This window comes from Eucalyptus grandis, chromosome 5 (assembly GCF_016545825.1).
Source record: "Eucalyptus grandis isolate ANBG69807.140 chromosome 5, ASM1654582v1, whole genome shotgun sequence".
Lineage (NCBI taxonomy): Eukaryota > Viridiplantae > Streptophyta > Magnoliopsida > Myrtales > Myrtaceae > Eucalyptus > Eucalyptus grandis.
In genome coordinates, this window is record NC_052616.1 from 55873191 (window position 1) to 55894920 (window position 21730).

The 21730-nt window shown below is 40.0% G+C and overlaps 1 protein-coding gene across 1 annotated transcript; it reads right to left on the reverse strand.

The window, feature by feature from the left end:
* Window positions 1–15665: 15665 nt before the first annotated feature.
* LOC104432107 (putative cysteine-rich receptor-like protein kinase 9) lies at window positions 15666–19286 on the reverse strand. The gene is made up of 3 exons (XM_039312305.1): window positions 18167–19286; window positions 16873–17010; window positions 15666–15915 (listed from the first exon to the last, which is right to left on the reverse strand). The coding sequence occupies exons 1-3, from the start codon at window positions 18987–18989 to the stop codon at window positions 15890–15892; spliced, it is 987 nt and encodes a 328-aa protein (XP_039168239.1). The 5' UTR covers window positions 18990–19286; the 3' UTR covers window positions 15666–15889.
* Window positions 19287–21730: the final 2444 nt, after the last annotated feature.

Here is a 21730-nt window from a genome sequence, read left to right on the forward strand (position 1 = left end):
GACCAGCCCGGTCGGGGAAGGGCCAAATTCGGCAGGCCCCAATAGGACTGGGCCTAAACGACAGGCCCAGTTTAACTAAAAAATGAGCCCACCTAAAAAAGAAACCTAAGTAAACTAAGCCCGACCCAACACAAGAGAAGAAACTAATATTAACTCGACCCAAAGGCCTTGCTTCGGCCCAGACGCGAGCTACCTGAAAATCAAAACCCTATTCAGTTCACAACCCACGCTCGACCTGATTTTTGTCTGAAACCCTACCCGGCCGCGACCCAATGGATGTCTTTCTCTTTGCTCGCGGATGAGGCGTTGCTAGGCAGACGAACAACGACTATGGGCTTGGTGGTGGCGGCAGCGACGACGGCCTTAATGGCAAGTGACAGCACAATGGTGGGGGCTTAGCGGCCAACTCAGGCGGCCTGGTGGTGGAATAATGGCAGCGGGCGACAGCGAAGCAACGTCTAGTGGCGAAACAGCAGCAGCAGGCGATGGCGGGGGAAGCAACACAGTGGTGGTCAATGACGTGCCTTGGCGAGGCAACAATGGCCCTATGCGGTGGATCTCATGGTGGGTCGAGGCTAATGTTGCAACGGGGCTGACTTGACATGGCAGGGACCAAGCACGGTGGCAATTGTCGGGCATGGCGATTGTTAGAGAGGTGTGGTCGGTGGCGGCACGGGTGGCCCTTTCGACTAGGGTCGTGACAACGCCACCTCGACTGGGTGAGCAGGGGTAACCCTCAACCTCTAAGGTCGGGGCTTGCCGGTGGTTGAAGCGAGGATGTCGGTCGAGGTCGGTGGCGGTGACGGTGCCAGAGACTCCCCTTCTCCTCTCCAGTCCTCACTCTCCCTCTTTGGTTTCTCTCTTCTACTTTTTTTCGTTTCTACTATGCTGTCTTTCTCCTCCTCGTTCTCCCTTCTGCTTTTCTAGTTTTTCTGCTCTCTCTCCTCTCTCCTTTCTCTAGGGTTTCACACGCGACGATGGGCCTAGGAGGAAGAGCTAGGGTGCAAGCCAAGCCAAGGCCAGATCAGGCCTGTCTCGATCCCTCTTAAGCATTTTTTTTGTTGCTTTTTTGTTGTTTTTTTTAATTTAATTAAAAATATTTTTAAAACTTGTTTTTTAATGCACTTGAAAATTAGGTGTCGACAGCTGCCCCTCTTTAAATGTAACATCGAAGAGGTTGCATTCAAAGATAAAAGACACCTAAATTATTTTGGCGATAGGGAGACCCTAGGTGCATAGGCATGTATCAGGTTGACGAAAAGGACTCAAAGTTGTGGAAGCATGTTTTGTCAATAAGAGGAAAAAAGATCCCGGGCTCCAAAACCACGCCATATCATAAGAAGATATAGAGACTCCGGACTACAAAAGCACGCTGTGTCATAAGAAGAAGGAAAACCCTGGGCTATAAAAGCACGCTGTGTTATAAGAAGAAAGAAGACCCCGGGTTACAAAAGCACGCCGTGTCATAAGAAGAAATAGAGACTCTGGGCTAAAAAAGCATGCCATGTCATAAGAAGAAGAAAAGACCCTAGGCTATAAAAGCATGTCATGTCATAAGGAGAAAGAGAGACCTCGGGCTACAAAAGCATGCCGTGTCATAAGAAGAAAGAAGATCCCGGGCTACAGAAGCACACTGTGTCATAAGAAGAAAGAGAGACCCCGGGCTACAAAATCACGCTGTGTCATGAGAAGAAGGAAAGACCCCAAGCTACAGAAGCACGCTGTGTCATAAGAAGAAAGAGAGACCCCGAGCTATAAAAGCACGCCGTGTCATAAGAAGAAGGGAAGACCCCGGGCTACAGAAGCACGCGGTGTCATAAAAAGAAAGAGAGACCTTGGGCTACAAAAGCACGCCGTGTCATAAGAAGAAGGAAAGACCCCGGGCTATAGAAACACGCCATGTCTTAAGAAGAAAGAGAGACCTTGGGCTACAAAAGCATGTCGTGTCATAAGAAAAGGGAAAGACCCCGGACTACAGAAACACGCTATGTCATAAGAAGAAAGAGAGACCTTGATTACAAAAGTATGCCGTGTCATAAGAAGAAAAAGATGAAGTCTCACCGTGTAACAACTAGTTTTGACCGAGCCAAAAAATGACATGGTTTAAGATTGACCATGAACCTTTGGAGATGACATGGTTTAAGGCTGATCATGAACCTTTGTAGATGACATGGTTTGAAGTTGACTATGAACCTTTGGTTTTTAGGGAAGTGCCCACTAACCCCTTGAAAACTACATGGGTTCACTGAGGAATCCTGTCAAACTCCACTTGAGCAAATGTCATTAGGGACGTCATCAAGAGATGTATTGGCAATATTGTAGCATTAATGGAACAAGCTAATCAAGCTAAATCCGACTGGTTTAAAGAAACATTTGATGTTAATCAACATCATGTGGCTCAAAACTGTCATTTTGTTCAGGGATGTATCATTAATCATCAAATTCTCTAAAAATCACGTTCTTATTAGAACAACTATGATTTGTGAAAAAGGCTCATTAAGCATGCCAAACTAGAGCTTCCTTGTTAGAAAGGATTTCTCACACACTCTCGATAAAATGGCTGCTTGATCCCATCCATTCATGTGAGAGATAACTGGTTACCGATGGTATCTCACATAACCCATGTCAAAGGCTTTTAGAAACATTTGCAATGGGCATAATCTGATCGATCAAAAAGGTCTTTTGAAAGGACCGCAATATAGGCTCGGTTAGGGCTTACACAAAGGGATTATTGCTTTGAGGTCAATAAAGGAACATTTGTCGCTATCTTCATCGGATTTACAAGTCGAGAACTTGAAAGATAAGATAAGATAGAATTACTTCCACTCCTTCAAGGAGTAGCTTCTTAGTGGTATTCTCATTTTCACTCAAACCATCCCAATAAGAAGAGACTTTAGAAGAGGGTTGTAATGCTGACTCGGGAGAGGCTTGTAAGGCTTAAAATTTTCAAGAGGGTTTTTAAGAGTCGGTGATCATCATGGCATTGTGACCAGGTCACTTGACCTTTTGAAAGCATTTGGCTTTTGAAACACTGCACATCTCATAAATCCCTTGACTAATCACTTCTGCATGGGAGTTTTGCTCTTTTCTCTATTTCCTTTGTCCTTTGCTCTTTTCATGTTTTCTTGTCAATGTCAATTGTATGTGGTCAATCTTTATGCATTGTGCCTGTGAAGGGAGATGATCACCACTAAGGATTCAGAAATAAAAATTCAAGCCCAAATTGGTTAAAGCAATGGGTATCAGTGTTTGGGTAGAGAAGGAAATGCTCTTCTTCACCTAAAGCTATCACCAAAAGATTGATGCAAGTGAAAGTAGTAAAATCTTTCTCAATCTTTCGCTCTACAACACGATCGTAACTTCCTATGTTGTCCCAACGTAGGGTCGTTCTTGACAAGGGTAAATTGAAAGATCTTTATTCGGCTCAAAGGAGTAGCAAGAGATTAGTACGGTGCTTGGGATTGATGAATGAAACTCCTTTATCATTTCGATCTTTGCGCTTAATGCGAACGGATCTTTTGTCCTAAGAGAAGGTTGCTTTTCACTCAACTCTCAAAAGTGTTTGAGGGATGTGTTAGGAAATGGCTTACCTTTCTTCATCCTAAACACTTCTTGTTTGGCATGATTAACATCTCCATTTCACTCTGTCGAGATCATCTGAGTAGATCAATCTCCATAGGGAAATTTGATTCATAATGAATAACCCACAAAATGAGAAAACAATTTTAGATAAAAAGGATGCTCAAAAAGTTTGTAGAAAGTTTTTTTTCTCTCTCAATTATTCACTTTTGTGCTTGTCTCTAGAATAGTACCAAAGGTTCTTTTTGCGAATGAAAATTCTCCCTTTTTTTTTTTTGAGAAGAAGAGTACTTACCTGTGGCATGGTGACCTGGTAGCCCTGTAAAGAATGTAAAAGAATATGTTAGTGCAAAAATCTTTAGGGATTGAAATGTTGAAAACAATACATTATTACCATTCATTCGCTTTCATTCTTTAAGTGCTAACATCTCTTAGATTCACCTTCCTGGATATTTGGTAACTCGATAATACCTTTCTCCTACATTCGCCTTTAAATGTTTGATGCTTTCCTGATTTCTTGGTGGAAGGCACTGCTTCTACGGTCAAGGTGCAACCTTTTTCCATTTGTCACCCTGTAAGAAGGAGAGATGAAATGAGTTATCTCTATCCTTTGTTAGGCTCAACTGAGAAACGATACATCCTTCTTGATGAATTTGACAATATTGTTCCAGCACACTTCATCGGTGGGTGAAGGAGAGATTTTTCTCTAAATCAAACGTTGCTCTCCCACTCTTTATTTGACAAATCTTTGTTTTGTTCTAGTCTGTCTTGTACCAAAGAAAATGATATGTCATTCATTTATGCTAAAGAAAATCAAGTTTAGGAACGAAATACATCATTTTCCAAAGTTGGGTGATCAACATCCCAAGGTATCTCTTATGGAGGAATGGATAATATTGCCCCTCTGTTTCATTTGAATCTTTCTTTGTTTAAGATGAATAGGACTTAATAATACTCCATCACATTTGTTGGAACATTATAAAACTTAGTACTCTTGATGTCTCCCTGATAATAAAAAGAAAGTCATGTTAGAAACGGTATCAGAAATGAATAATTATAATTGATACAGTTTACTCTTCCTTCAAATTCGCCATGCTTGGCAACTCCCTTCATTTGTCTCATCATGCAAAGTGAACGAGATCGACGGGCTATTCTGACTCCTAAGGCATTTGCTAATAAAGAAACTTCCTAGAATGGAATTCAACTTCGTTTCACCTTTATGGAAGATTGGCGTTGACGAAACTTGGACGCATGCTTGCTCCTCAAGTTCCGTGAGCCTACAGTTTTATCTTTTAGAAGGGGCCGATGCCGATCTCAGATAAACTCCTTGTCCTGCCCGAGAAAGCGACCACATGAACAGAGGGCCTTAAGCAACGTTTTCTTGAAATTCGTTTTGGAAGGTAGACGTAAAGGTTCGCTTGAAACACTTCTGAATTTGTGTGTGTGTGTGTGTGTGTTTTTTTTTTTTATGATGATTTTCCTGAAACTGAATTCCATTATTAAAAAATGTGAGTCGCATGATTTACAAAAACAACAATTGGATTCACGATCAAAACTCAAAATGGAAAACATGATTCTTAACAAGAATGAGAACAATAATAAAATACAAGAAACTCTTGTACATATAAGAGTAAAAATCAACTCTTGTCCTAACTCTAGATTCACTTCTTTATGTTGTCAAACACGAATCAACTCTTGTCCAGGAGTATCACGCCTAATCTACAAAATGACAACGATGTCAGTACATGAATGAGAGGAAATGATCTCTTAATGAGGTCACTTCTTACAGCAAAATCAAGGTGACGATACATGCTTCATAGTCCTTATTACGGGATTTTAGTATTTCACCAAGATTTTATCATAAGAAAAGGGGCATCATTAAAATATTGATCGATGGCTATCAATCGAACATTCACTCTTATTCCAAAAGTTTCGTATGCAAAAGTGGCATTATTTATTTATTTTTTTTTGAAGAAATTGATTTTATGATTTTACTCTTGCAAAAAATGAAGTGACTTCTATTTTGAGAAATCTTTACACAAAATGTGATTTGCATTTTTGTCCCAAAATGTGAAAAGGAAAGAATTTGATTAGAAATGTAATCTCAATTTTTGTGCCCAATATATAATCACAACTTGCGAGTTTTTTTTTTTTTAATGTGATTTCGAGCCCATAACTAGAAATTTAAACTAAACGATGTGTTCAACAGGGCCCAATCAAAGTGTTTGAAACTTGCATTCAATGTTCACTTGTCAAAAGTGATTGCCAATTTTTTTTCAATTACAAGCCTACAACACTGAGAGCAATCGATTGATATTCGCGAATTTCAAAATGAAAGTTCAATACAAAATAAGCAAATAGAAATGAAAATGATACTTACAATGGGCACCGAGCTTTGTCTCTCTTTTTTTTCAATTATATAGACATGCACATGGGATATGGTTCGATTTCTACTCTATACGGCTCAAAATGGAGCCATAGGATCACCGGACCAAACCATCAATCTTATGGCTATGTCGTGTTACCCATGACTCTGGCATCGTCAAAGAACTAACCCATGTCGCATGATCGCAAACCAGGATAGGGACCTCTGACATTAAGAAAGAAATTTCAAGGTTGACATGTGCGACTCGTACTACATGATTGTAGTCGAAGTGGTATCCACCTCAACACCATCCTAAGTGATCCTATGGGGCCCAGGTCCGGTGGCAAGTCGTGTTTGCTAGAGTGTAGTGGAATGCAAAGGATACATGCACAACAATTTATAAGCAAACAACACTCCGTACATAAAAAAAATAAACCAAACATTCCTACACCTCCCTACAAGACAAAGGTAAGCGAAGACTTCCCCTTATACCTCCCATTTTGCAAAAAAAAAAAAAAAAAAAAAAAAACCTTTAGTGTTAGGGGCGTATCTGGAATCCCAGCTACCAAATAAAAATATTTTTGAACAAAATTAATTTTGACATAAGTCCTCTAAGGTTTAAAACCAAGTAAGTTTAGGGGTATTGTCTAAATGACGGACCTAAGGCGTATGATTAGGTGTGAGCTCTCCCAAGCCCATACCTCACATGACATTATGGTATTCTTAAAAATTTTGCAAAAATGAGTCGCTACTAACCTATTGGGGTCGGCTAGAAACTTAGTGAGGTATGTGAGGGTACCTCACTTCCTACACAACCAAAAAATCTAGGGTCAGGAACTTAATTACACTAATTGACTAATTAGTGCCCTTTCGGTACCTAATCTTATTCATTTTAAGAGAAAATTTTTTGTTAGGCAGTTTGGGTTGATTTTACACCTATCCACTAACATGTGAGGTGATCATGTGAGTGTGCAATCATTAAAGTAACAACTTGCAACCAAAATCATAATTGCAGTAAACTTTAGTACATGCAATCAAACATAATTAAGTATGCAAATTAAACATGCAATATAATCGAGATGTAATAAAATAAAGTTCTAATTACGCTAAAAAGGCAAGACATGACAATTCCTAACCAAACCTTACATTTTTTAATTTTCAAAGTTTTTAATTTTTTAATTTTTTAAAATAATTATTTCTAATTTTTTAAAAGAAAATTTAATTTAAAAAATGGGCAAACTGGGTCGGGTCCGGTTTGACTTGACCTAGGTTTAGCCTGGTCAGGGAAGGGCCAAATCTAGCAAGCCCTAATAGGACTGGGCTTGAACGTCAGGCCCAGTCCAACTAAAAAATGAGCCCACCTAAAAAAGAAACCTAAGTAAAATAAGCCTGGCCCAACACAAGAGAAGAAACTAATATTAAAATGGTCCAAAGACCTTGCTTTGGCCCAAATGCGACCTACTCGAAAATCAAAACCCTACCCGATTCGCGACCTACGCCCGACCTAGTTTTTGGCCAAAACCCTACCCCGCCACAACCCAATGGACATCTTTCTCTTTGCTTGTGGCTAAGGCGTTGCTGGACGGATGTACAGTGACTATGGGCTTCTCTTTGCTTGCGGCTAAGGCGTCGCTAGATGGATGTATAGTGACTATGGGCTTGGCAGCGGCGGCAGCGATGACGGCCTTGATGACAAGTGACAGCATGGTAGGGAGGCTCAGCAGCCGACTCGAGCGGCTTGGTGGCGGAATGGCGGTGGCGAGTGACGGTGAAGCAGCGTGTAGTAGCGAAACAGCAACAGCAGGCGACGGCGGGGAAAAAACATGGCGGTGGTCGACGGCGTGCCTCGATGAGGCAACAACAGCCCTGCGCGGTGGATCTCGTGGTGGGTCAGGGCTGGTGCTACGACGGGGATGACTCGGCACGGCAAGGACCCCAACATGGCGACAATCGTCGAGGATGGCGGTTGTTGGAGAGGTGCGGTCGGTGGTAGCACAGGTGACCCTTCTGGTTAGGGCCGCGACAACACCACCTCGACTGGGCAAGAAGGGGTAACCCTTAACCTCTAAGGTCAGGGGTTGCCAGTGGCGACAACGGTGCTGGAGACTCTCATTTTCCTCTCCAGTCCTCGCTCTCCCTCTTTGGTTTCTCTCTTCTGCTTTTCTCGTTTTTACCATGCTGTCTTTCTCCTCCTCGTTCTCCCCTCCTCTTTTCTGGTTTTTCTGCTCTCTCTCCTCTCTCCTTTCTCTAGGGCTTCACATGCGAAGATGGGCCCAAGAGGATGTGGCATCCCAAAAATAACTCACGGCCATGTGTTTTATAAGTAGGAGTTTATTGAATTATGATTTCAAGATTTATGACCAAGTGAATAAGAATGATCTGGTATTTATATAAATAGATCATTATTGTTGTTGGGAACGCATCCTCTGTCCATGTGAGACCAAGGATTTTATTTGATGAGGAAATTTTGTTTTTTGCCATGAATTTTATAAGTTGGATTTTATTAAACTATGTTGCAAAGTCTTTTGGTCATTTTATTATGCAACTATGTATTTATTTAAATGAGGATTAAGATGTATTATTAAAAAAACTTGGGCTATTTAAGTTTGGACTTTAGACGCATGGAGGGGGGAGGAGGAGCCGCATGGCCTCCTCCAAGTGTCTTCGGCAAAGGAGACACTTGTCTCCTTCTTGGGGACAGGTGTCCCCCATGCAAAATGAGGATGCATGCAAGTATATAAATAACCATAAAGAAAGAGAGAGCGAGAGAGAGTGGCTGGTTTTGAGAGAGAGAGGGAGTTGCCGAGAGAGTGAGGAACTGAGAGAAAGGAAGAAGAGATCGCGCGAGGAAGAGCTGCCCGTCCGCTCGTCCGTCGCTCGTCGCCATGTGTTCGTCGTCCACCGTCGTACCTGTTGTAGCTCGGTACAAAGGCAAGTTGGGATCCATATTCTGCTCTTGCATGTGTGTTTGAAATGGTGGTAAATCTCGGATGTTTAGGGTGTGAGAAACCGAAGCTAGAGTGTGTTGTTCTTGAAAATGCATTCTGTTCTCGTCTATACTGCCTGACCCAGAATGTTGTAGAGGCTTGCATGTGGGTTTCGAATCAGATTTTGGCTTCGACTTTTTCACTAAAGTTGTAGAAAACATCTCAAAGTATAACATACTAAAATTTAGGACAAAATGGCTGAGTTTTGAGGGGTGAAACCCTCCCTCTACGAAAAGGCTAGATCTGAAACTGTTTCGTCGACCTCTGGGTGGTTTTGTGTGTTGTATGTCACTTTTTACTAAGAATTTCGCTTCGACTTCTTCCCAAAAGTTGTAGAGAACGTCCTGATGATTAACATACTCAAATATGAGGTAAAACTAGTAAGTGTAGCCTAGTGAAATGATTTTCTTTTGAAGACGGTAGATCTGGAAGTATGGTACTGGACTCCCGAGACTTCATGGACTAAATGGTAACTATAATTTGAGAATATCACCTAGATCCCTTAATGAAAGTTGTAGGGGACCTGTTGAGGCATAACATATCAAAATTTCAGAGGAAATAATGGAAGATAAGTAGGTGAAACCTTGATTTTTTGGAGACAGCTAAACTGCACTGTTCGGTACTTGGAACAGGAGCTTCGACCGTCTATAGTAAATTATCTAGAGCGAATATGGCCTAGATTTCTACATAAAAAATCTACCTTAGGATATTTACTATCACCTGGTAAAATTTCATAATTTTTGGATGTCATTCGTGTATTTTAATCGAAATATTTCAAGAACTGCGCAATCTGATTTTATCCGAATTTTGCATGCTGTATTGTGACATCCCGATTTTCCAATTCTATTTTCAATAAATTGAGACGGGCATTTCGTTGGCACACATATAACTCTTTTCCTTGAGTCGGCCACTCATGTGAAAACTAGTCTATCAGGTGAAGCCGTTAAAAATTCTAATGCATCAGACTCGAGAATTTGACTAAGAAGCGATCTTTCGACCAAGCTAATCTGCAATGGTCATTACAGCACAATTAAAAATCGATTAGAGGTTGGAGATAGGTCGACTCGACAGAGGCATGTGATCAGGTGTGGGTGATTCCACCAGATAGCACAATTCTTGTCGATCGGCACTAGACCGACTTTTCTGTCGATTGGGTACCCTGTCTCCGTATTTGAAACCTTAAGATTACCCCGACAACCGAAAGTTGCCAATGTTTCAAAGATGTACATTGTGGCTTGAGATGATCAATCACAGGTCAAATGCATGAAAAATTCTAAAGGCTACCCGGTAGGTTGGAGCGCGCTAGTATCGTGCTAAAGTGAAATTAACCGTGGAATTGAGATCGAATTCAGAAATTGGAAGTCAAGGTGTGTCACAAATCATTTTAGGATCATTGACTCATCTTTGGAAAATTTTTCATGTAATCAGAATTTTTCAGAAATTAAATCAGAGAATGGCTATTTTGGCTCGAGAAATTAGTAGGCCCGCCTTTGGTCTTGCTTTTAGGACTTAAGTTGGTTCTATGGACAAATGAAGACGTGAACTGAAGTGTGGTGACATTGGATTAATTTTATGGACTTCAATTGGACTCAATTGGGAGAGAATTGAATGGAATTAAAGAAATTAATGTACAAAGTTTACGTGCCCCGGTGGAAAAATAAAATGGACCCATTGGAGAAAGGTTGTGGGAGATAGTGGAGTGTGACATCATCCATGAGGTCATGGTGGGTCATTTTTGTTGGGTTAAAGAAAAAGAAAAAAAAAGGGAATGGTCCCATCTCTCTCTCTCTCTCCTTCTTCTCTCTTCTTCCTCTCTACCTTCCGTTGGTTTCTCCTCCATCCTTGTTGTGCGAAGATGAGAAAAATGCAGAGGAGAAGCTGGTGCAGCCATGGCCGTCCGCTCCCGCTCGCACGCCGTCGTCGCCGCCACCGCCGCGTGTCCGCCCCGCGCCACCCGCGCACCGCTCGCCGGTCCACTCGCCTCTCCGCTCGCCTGGCCTCTTGTCACAGCTGTTGCATCAGCTCGTGCCAGAGCCGTTCGGCCACCTCCAACCACCGTTCGGGCCCCGCCTAGGTCCGGTTCGACCCCTCAACCTTCCCCGGTCCTTCTCCATCTCATCCAAGCTCCGAATCTACCCTTTCTCGGCCTCAAACTGCAGTGGATAGCAGCTGGAAAAATGGATATGGCAGCCCAGTTTTGGCCCATTTTGGCTGGCTTCCCGACCCCGGATGCTTGGCCCGCTTTGAAGAAAGTTGTTCCCCTCGGCGTCCCCGTCGTTTTGGTCCACTCGGCTCGTCATTTGAGTGAGTTTAACCCACTAAACCTTGATTAGAGGGTTAATGATGCTTTAGGTGTGTTTAGTTTATGTTAAGTGTTATTAGGTGGTTAGTTTAATTTAGTTAAGAATAGATTATATTAATGTGCTCGATTAACTTAAAGTTTTGACGTGACATAAAGGAATTTACTTTTGATTTATTTAAATATCTCGGAATTATTAAATAATTTAATAATATATTATTATTCGAAATTATTAAAATATTATTATTTAATTATTTTGGAATAAATTTAATTATTTATTAAATTTCGAAAATTTTGTTAAGACCCTAAATTCTCATAATTTCGTGCCGACCCTAAATTCTCGTAATTTTGTGCCGATTTCCTTTGTGAAGTCAGATTTTGAAATTGAAGATTAGATATTATAAATTGAGTGTGGATCGTGAAAGATATGGATATTATTATTTAATATCGGAATAAATTTATTATTTAATTGATTTTCGGAATAAATTTAATTATTTAATAAATTCTGAAAAATTATTTTGGAACCTTATTTTCTCAGAATTTCGTGATGATCGCTGCTGTGTTTTTAGAATTTGAATTTGATGAATGGATGTGGTAAATTGAGTGTTGATTGTGATAAATAGGGATTTTATTCATAAAAACCCAAGTGTTGGGTTTTAATGCAAAAATTGGATTTTCAATATTATATTAAATAGTGAGGTTTGAAAAAGTGAGATATTGGCTTTCTGGTTCGAAATTAGCGTGCCCCACACACATGGGTAATTTTTGGAATATTTTTAATATGAAGAAAAATGGCCGGGATCACTATCTTAAGTAGAAGCGTTAAGTGAAATGCAAAGTGTCCTGGGGCCGAGTATGATTTGGCTGTGTGATAATTAAGAGGAATCGTCCTGGGCTGTTGAGCTGGACTTGCCCCTATATGGGATGCCCACGCGGTGGTTGCGGGTCGCAGTAGATTCTAGGCCCATGCTCCTTCGGGAATGTCGTCGATTTACTGACGAAGCCGCGCTCCATGGGGGGAGGCGATGCCTGGCTATATGCCAGTAGATAGCCGAACTACGAGTAGGCTATGCCCTTGTGTGGCAGTGAATAACAATTGAAATGCATGTTGAGTGTTGTTGATGTGTCGGATTATGGGACGGAATTATGTGGCATGGAATGGGACGTGTCATAATGATTTAGTTTTATAATTAGGACCCCCGCGGTTTTTAGTTATATGAAAGTGAATGCGTTCCGGTTGTTTAAGTTCTTATTACTACATATGATTGAGTGATATGAATTGTGCTAACTTGCAGGAAGGAGTTGAGGCGAGGTAAGTTCTCTGTGTGATGTGATTAGGCCACCCTTGGGTGTATTTTCTTTCTAATAGGGGTTTAGGGGGTTGAACTTGCTAAGACATTGTCTCATCCTAATTTGGGGATTAAAATTTCAGGTCCCTGGTGGACGGAGCGGCTAGATAGCTTTGGTTGACCTTGAGGAGTTGCGGAGGTGAAATCATAATGATTAGAGAACGTGTCAGACTTGTAGGTCATAGGACAGTTTCTTTTTAAGAGCCCGTCTTTTGTAGACTTTTGGCCGTAAACCTCTGTTTGTAATTCCGTTGAATTATGAAAGTGTTATGTTGTGGTTTTGATTCCTGCTTTTCTATCATGTATTTCATTGTCAGGGGTTTTATAATACGTTCCGCTTGCACAATAAGAAATGAATGGGGTCGGCGACACTACCTGGGAATGTCGCATTTGCATGACCATGGTGGGATGTTGGCGCCCTCGAGGTTCGGGGCGTGACATGTATTGTGTGAGCTATATCTTCTTGTGTGAAGTTCTTTTAGGCATGTGTTCTGCATGGAATTGCTACCTTTATGTCTTGTCTATCACAAGTTTTGATTTCATGATTTTCAAAGATCATATGGATATTTAATTTACATGTTTTCCGAAATTGTGCAAGCTGGAATTTGGTAAATCTCAAAAAGGTCGTGATGTATGGATTATTCTATGTTGCATGGACCCCATGGATTGTATTGACATAAGTGATTGGATCCTGCCGCATGTATGTTGATGATTGGAAATGCATATATAAACCATATGATGAAAATGATCTTGTTTGCCATCACATTATATGCCATGTTGAAATTGAACCACAATTGCTAATATAAACTGATAAATGAGAAGGCCGTCGGAGGTGTGAGTCGACGATGCCCCGGGAGTGTCGGGATGCCTGGCTAGAGAGTGCCGGATGCCCGGTGGCCTTAAATGGTGTAATTCCGGAGGGTCCTCAGGAGTTTCGAGATGCCCGGTGGTATACGGTACATAATTCCGGAGGAGGGGGGGATTCTGGTGGTATGTCGGTACGTAATTCTGGAAACTCTGGAGGTTGGTGCCCGGGGGGATGCTTTGTGATGCTAGTTGATATGCGAGATGCCCGGCCAGGGAGTGTAAATGCCGGATGCCCGGTTGTATCTTGGATACATGCCCGAAGGTTCCTCGTGATGCCAGTTGGGATACGAGATGCCGGGAATGTGGGGGTGCCGGATGCCTGGTGTATCTTGGATACATGCCCAAAGGTTCCTCGCAATGCCAGTTTGGGCCCGAGCGATAAATGTGGGATGCGAATATTGGTCCCGGGAAAGAGAAATGTGGTGGTCCAAAATGAAAGAATAAAAATTGGGAAATTGAAATTGAATTATGCATGGTATGGCAACATGTATGCATGTGTGACATGATGATGGTGAGTGCATGGATGTATGTGCACCTATGGCATGATGGTAAATGTATGACATGATGATGGTGAGTGCATGGATGTATGTACACCTATGGCGTGATGATACATGTGTGACATGATGATGGTGAGTGCATGGATGTATGTGCACCTATGCCATGATGGTAAATATATGACATGATGATGGTGAGTGCATGGATGTATGTGCACCTATGCCATGATGGTAAATATATGACATGATGATGGTGAGTGCATAGATGTATGTGCACCTATGGCATGATGGTAAATGTATGACATGATGATGGTGAGTGCATGGATGTATGTGCACCTATGGCATCATGGTAAATGTATGACATGATGGTGAAGGTTATATGAGGATGTATGTACATGTGGTGTGATGACATATGCATGGCTTCAAATTAAGTTATGTATGGGTGCATGAATGACATGTGTTATGCTATGATTGTTATGATTGTATTGTGTGATGCATTGAGTGGTTTATTGGGTCCTTTACCTATTGAGTGGCTGTACTCATCCCTTTTGGGGAATAACATTTCATACTAGATAAGATACATTTGCTGCCACTGCCACTAGTAGATGGATCGGGTGGTTGGATATGACCGCGAAGAGGAGGATAGCAAAGGAAGGAACCTTTGGACGCCGACACTGATCGATGGACTTTCAGTATACGACTGTTGGAAGAGATGTCGATCATCTTTTGAAGTATAACCGAGTATAGAAGGCTATGTCATTTTGATGTGCCGATGAATGATTTCCATCTGGTTTAAGTAAATAAAAGTGTGTGGCTTTTACCTATAAATGTTTAGTTGGTGTGCATCGTTTTCTAAATATAGGGAAGGGAGTTGTTGGATATGCTTCCGTTATATGAATTGCGTAAGGGACCGATCTAAAAGATATAAACCCCCAGGTTGTATGGACCCGTTGCAATTGAAATGGTATCAGATTGACATGTTATTAAGGTAAGTGAATGGTAATCGAACTGTGGCGACCCTAACAGATCGGGGGCCGTCGAGGGGTGCCACAGAGGAAGAGTTGGGGCGCGGGCCGGGCCAAGGCCATATCAGGCCCAACCCAATCCCTCTTAAGCATTTTTTTTTTTTGCTTTTTTGTTGTTTTTTGTTTATTTTTTTATTTTAATTAAAAATAAAATTTAACTTTCTTTTATATGCAGTTGAAAATTAGGTGTCAACAAGCCTCGACCAACTCAAGCTTGCCTAGATCAATTGAGCCTCGAGCTTGTAGACTTAGGTCATGGCCGGTCGCTAGGTTGTTGGCTATCACCGAGGCACAAGATTGATGAATGATGAAGGAGAAAGGAAAAGAAAGAAAAGAAAAAGAAAAGAAAATTAATAATTTTTATTTAAAAAATTCAAAAATATATATATATATATATTTCTAAAATATATTTCTAAAAAATATTTTTTAAACAAATGTTTTATTAACCAAGGACCCAAAGACTAGGAAAATATTTGGGATAATTTTTTCCAGCTCATTCAAAGGGGAAATCATTTTTCTAAACTTAAACTTTTGTAGGAGAACCTTTTTTTGTTGACTTGTTTTTCTAAGTGAAGCAAACACCAAAAAATGTGAAAAATGTGAAAAATATATTCCTGAAAAATAATTTTTGGGAAATAAATGCACCCTACAAGAATAAGTTTCAATCGGAAGATTATAATGTAGTAAGATTCATGCATGGTAATCAAAAATCAAGCTAGGGACGAGCTATAATTATTAGGGGAAGACCCTCAACATTTTGAAAGGCTAGAGGCATTCCAATATTACAAACTTAACTCGGTTTGTCTAGTGAAACAACAAAGAAAACTCGAAGGCAGATGGAGAAGCACAAGTACATAGAAACGATTATAGATTCTCTTGAGAGAGCGTTGGCTACCATTATTGATCTTCATTGTATCTGCCAGATTATGAGGGGCATGCCGGACGAGACCCTAGCGCAACAAATATGCAATAGAGACAAATATAATGAGTTAGCAAGACAAATATAGTTCCATAAGCGACAAATTAAGTTATTGTTTGACAAAAGCTTAATCCTACTAGATGTATTTCCAAGGAGAGTAGTTTATGATTTTGCTCTTCTTTGAATTGCAAAAGCAGCTTATATTATTTGTGCTCCGAATGGAGAAGGCCCACTTCGAGGTCTGAAGACTTAATATCAATCTAGGCAGCTGTTTGTGTAATTTGTCCAAAGTCTTCTTTACAAGACCAAGGTACCTACATTGCTGCTTCTTGTGACATTCTTACCTCTTCTTCAGCTTGGGAGATTGCGAGGAAAAGAGGCACAAGAGTTGAATGGTATCAGCTAATTTGATTTTCATCTAATTTGTTGAGGTTAAGATTCATATTTTGGTTGGCAATACAAGATAAGCTACCTATATTTCAAGGAATTGACATATAGTCTTCTAATCAAGGCCAATCTCTCTGTTTTTTGTGCCATGAAAGCACTGAGATAAGATCCCATTTGTTCTTTGGATGCAGCTTCTCTAAGCAAGTCTGGTAGACTGCCCTTCAACTTTGTTTTCCTAATGCAGCGGGCTATGAAAGGGAGAGATTTTCATTGGTATTTGGTGAAATTTTTGTGGAATTGCTGCATGTATTTCATCTAGAAGGCAGAAATGAGCTGTTACATGCCCAAAGTATTCATCTTATTGGTGGCATTATGATTGCTTTTTAAGTCAAGTATAGTTTTGAAGGTTGAAAGAGCATGAAGAATCAGATTTTTGTCCTTGATCTTTTCTATTATATATGCTACATATATATCAAACATACTCTTAATTTGTATGATTAGTATATCTGATTCCTTAAGAAAAATAAAGAAATTTAATAATTTTCTCATTTATATGACATAGATAGTTTGCAGAAAAAATAAAGGCAAATAGTTGATTTACCGTCCTTTACTTTGAAAACTTCATGCATCCTCTTTCCCTTTCTCCGAAGCATCCAACAAGTGAGAAAGAGAATTATCACAAAACCTCCAACAGACATGGTAGTGGTGATGGTAATCACGGTAGATTTGTTGCTTTTTCCTGCACACACATACCATTACATATATGAGACCATCGCCAAATTAATTTTAAAACATTTTAGATGAAAACATGTTTAATATTTATACATTCTAACACTTCATTTCACTAGGTTGGAATTAGACCTAAGACTAGCGCATGAAGATTGGCAATTTACCAAGCAAAAAGGTGCCTTAAAATACGGGTCAAAAGACAAACATAATGAGTACGCGTAAAGAGCAAATATTTAGAAGAAATTAAGCTGTAATCCATAACTGTCCATCTCTCAAAATTCCATTATTTTCCTTATTTCCTTGTGGGGATAAATTCAATCCTAACAATGCACTCGCCTTCATAATCCTTTGCATAAAAACTGAGGTAAGAAGGCCTTATATTCAAAATAAGAATTTAGCTGGATACTAAAAGTTGATCTCAATAAGGTAAGGCCTAAGTACAGCAAGGGGACTAAATAGTTGCATTTGCTAAGTTCTTGTTTTGAACATAACCTTTTCATGATATCAGATAATGTAATCATAAATCTTTACATAAAATTTCAATATAATTTTTCTAATCAATTATTGCCAGAAATCACTAATACGGTAGTTTGTGTAATACATAGTTTAGAGTAAAATTATTCACATTAGTGTGCCATATAAAATGGCTCAACATGACTGATCATCATGTTAGTAATTGATCGGAAATATTATATTGGTAAAATTGACATATTTAGATCTGATTTGACATCTAGTATTAATTCGGTAATTATCCTTCCCATTTGAGTGCACCATTTGTTTGTAGGAGATTAACCATTAATTGATTAAAAGCGACATTTAACCAATTGTTATTTAAAGTCTAATCTCGTGAGTGGATGTAGAACTGCTCAAAAAGGTAAAATGAACTTCCGTAAAATTCAGAAAAAAGGAAAAAAGGACACGAAAAATTTACATCACCAATCAAATCGAGAGGACAGAGAGAGAGAACGAGACTCAGGAAAGCCCCTAGAATCCATCCCAAAACTTGATATGTTGAACCATTGACAGCACTTCACATTTTATTTTTGTTAAAAAAAGTTGAATCTGAGAATTTAAACTATTGAGTAGGATAACCAGTTTATCAAAAAATTAAATAGATCAGATATTTATTGTATAGAGGAAGAAAAATAATAAAATCAAACACTTACTTTTTGGTCTGGTCTCGGGAGCTGGAGGACGCAGAAGCTGGGATGGCGGAGGCACCGGGGCCGCCATGGCCGAGACATTATAAAACGGGAACAGCTCGAACCTGACGCCGCAGACCAGAGTGAAACTCCTCCCACCTTGCTTATCCAGGGGGAGGTTCGAGATCATATCCCGAAGGCACCGGTAGCAGTCCAACGGCGTCAAGTCCGGCGTGCACTGCGCGAGGGTGTACAGCTTCTGCAGGCTCGTCAAATTCGCCTCCTCGACCGCGAATTTCTTCCCCGACCCGCCGTCGCGAGCCCTTGTGCTGATTTTATCCATGGTCTGTCCCAGGACTTGTACGAACCGGGTCGGATCAGTGACGTTCGTAGTGTTGGGCGTCGTGTAAGAAGGCTTCGTTTCGAAGGACGAGAAGAAAGACCTGTTGTCGTACCTCAACATGCACTCGTCGTACCAGATCGTGGCGACTCGCTGGAGGCCGCATCTTCGGAGGACATCACGCTTTCCAGTGGCCACACAGTCGCTGCACGTGGAGATGCTGACATCGCCGCGGCAGAGAAAGAGCCCATGGGCTTGGTCGGGACGGTCCTGGCCAGCGGTGGCGGTGGCAAAGCCGTTGGTGCTGGTCGTGGCGTTGGAGGAGAGGGAAGAGAGGACGGTGTTGAGGTTGGACTCGTAGGTGGAGTTGGGAGTGAAGAAACTAATGCGTGCGCAAAAATGCTTTATATAGGTGGGGGCAGCTTCAGCACTGAAATTCTGGACGAAGACGAAGAAGAAGAAAGAGGAGAAGGAGAGGGAGAGGAAGATGGTGAAGCAAGAACTCATGATTTGCCAGGCTGATGAATTGATTGGGCTTGCGCACGAGTACGGGCAGAAGATTGTAGGAAGAAGAAGAGCATGTGGAGAATCAATTTTGATGAACAACAATATCTTAGGATAAGTAATTGCAGCATGAACAGTACCAGGTCCAGAAAACCGTTATTTTCATGCGTTAGAATTCAGGGCAACAAAATAGAGAGTAAAGGCAACGAAATAAAGAGTAAAAGCGAGAAAGAAAATCAAGACACAAGATTTATTCTAATTCATTTTCAAAGTAGGGTTATATCTAGTAAAAGATTTCACTATAATTAATATCCGCACATCTCTGTTACAACTCTCAATTATAAGAGAAATATTATATATACTTAGTACTTATTTATAGATTTAAACCCAAGCAATCAATAAAATATGAGCCACAAATTCTGAAAATCCTTCGGCGTCGGCACCCTACTACCCCTACCGAGGTGGCCCCCTGGATCTCTGTTTGCACAAGATAAAGCAGGACACCTGTACTTTCTTATCGATGGGAAGTATCAACCACACCATACCATGCTCTTAAATTAAAACAAGGGGCACCATTACAAATCAAAATTTGAGCACATAGTTTTGAGCATTATAAGTTTGAAATACTATTCCTTGCGACATATTTAGGAGTTCTGTAACATATAAATTGATATCTAAAATCGTGAAAGGCTGTTGTATTATATAATTTTTTGCTCTGTCAAATGGGGTTTTCGACAATTCAATACTACCCGGTCTGCGGTCGTTGACCAAGTCAAGACGTTACAGCGACAGGAGGTGGGGTTAGTTAGGTGAGGATGGTGAGGATGGAAGACAGCATTTGCCTCGCACGAGGTCGTTGACCAAAGTCAATTGCGTTGAAGCGTTCTTATTTGGCTCTACGTGGAGACAGGAAGAGGAAAAGTCAAAACATGTGTACCAATGATGTCGATGGAGAGAGAGAGAGAGAGAGGGGATTTTGGTGGTGCTTATAGTTTTGATTTTTCCATCAAAATTTAGGTACGTTTAACATTGTAGTTTCCTTCTGACAAAAAACAATACCTTACATTCCAACACTAAATAGTATCATTTCTTCAAAAGCACCTCTTACAGATATTATCCATAAACACTATCACCTCCTGGGTGGGCAAGTCCATTTATTCCTACCTCAATTGTCATTCTACAAGTCTAGCGATGAAATTATCACATAAACATAATATACATATAGTTCATTCTGCAAGAGTGAACTCACAAGAGAGCTATTCGATCTGACGTTCGAATTTTGTATACATACATACATACATACATACATACATACATACATACATACTTATATATATATATATATATATATTTACACACGCGTGCTAAGTTCACTAAATAATTTTGTTCAAATGAGCGTGACTCGCGTCATAGATTGAATTAGACGCAATTCTAGTAACGTTGCCGTGGGTTCACAAAAGTTGAATGATGTTGAGTGAGTTTGGACTGTTTCATCCTCAATCTCAAGTGGAGACTTGGAAAGATAAGTCAAGGATAATGATGTAGACGAAATTGGAGATTAGCAAGGGAGGGAGGGAGGGAGAGAGAGTGAGAAAGAGAGAGAGACATGGAAGACATTTATGCTACTTACAAATAACATAGTCAAATTTACATAAGTTTTCATCAACGTAATAAGGATGCTCGAAGAAAATGAATTCTCTACATTGAGTTCCATGTCATCAGAAACTGCTACATTAAATTATAAGACAAGTACATTGGAAGTCCTAAAACTTATTATGAAAGTGCAATTGAGTCATAAAATTAATTATGAAAGTACAACTAAGTCTTAAAATTTTGAAAAGTCTTAAAATTTTCAAAAAGTACAATCAAGTTATAAAACTTGTCGCGAAAGTGCAAATGTCTCCTACAACTTTCAAAAAAGTACAATCAAGCTCTAAAACTTTCAAAAAAAATGAAATCAACATAAGGATTTTATTGGACAAATTTGACAAGTCTTAGGATTTGATTATATTTTTTTGATGATTTTGGGACTCAATTACACTTGTATGACAAGTTTTAGGACTTAATTATATTTTCATAACAAGCTTTAGGACTTCTAATATACTTACTACTTAAAATATTTAGAATTGATTTGCAAACAAGAACAAATTGGACTTTAATCCACTCGAAATATTTTGCTGAGTTGTTGGGTATTTGACTACCAATTTTGTTAGTTATTTAGTATTTTTGCCCTTCTCCATCATATACACGTTTCTCCTTTGACACTATATCTAAGTAACATTGGCATAATCAAAGTGCAATGTGTAGATGGTTTAATATTTTGTCTAGTCAAAAGTCTAAAGCCCCCTTTTTTTTCACTACAATAGATAAATAGATCGATAAGCCCTATTTTTATCTCATGACCTCAATTATTTTTTTGATAAATTCATAAATATTTAGTCATTTCTAAGGAGATCAGCGATTTTTGCATTGAAAAATCCTAACATCATTGGATTTAATCTTTGCACATAAATTGAAAGGCAATCATGCGCTAAATTTGGAGACTCACATAGATGGCTAGATAAAAGACATCTCTAAAACACCAACTATAAAATGAAATCTACCTAAAGTTTTATAAGACAATGACAAATGTTCACTAAAAAATTAAATTGAAAACCTAATTTGCTAGGAGGATGATGGTTTGCACTCGCCGTTTGCAAGTGTGTGTAAGGGGAAGACTAGATCAAAAGATGGACCAACCATAC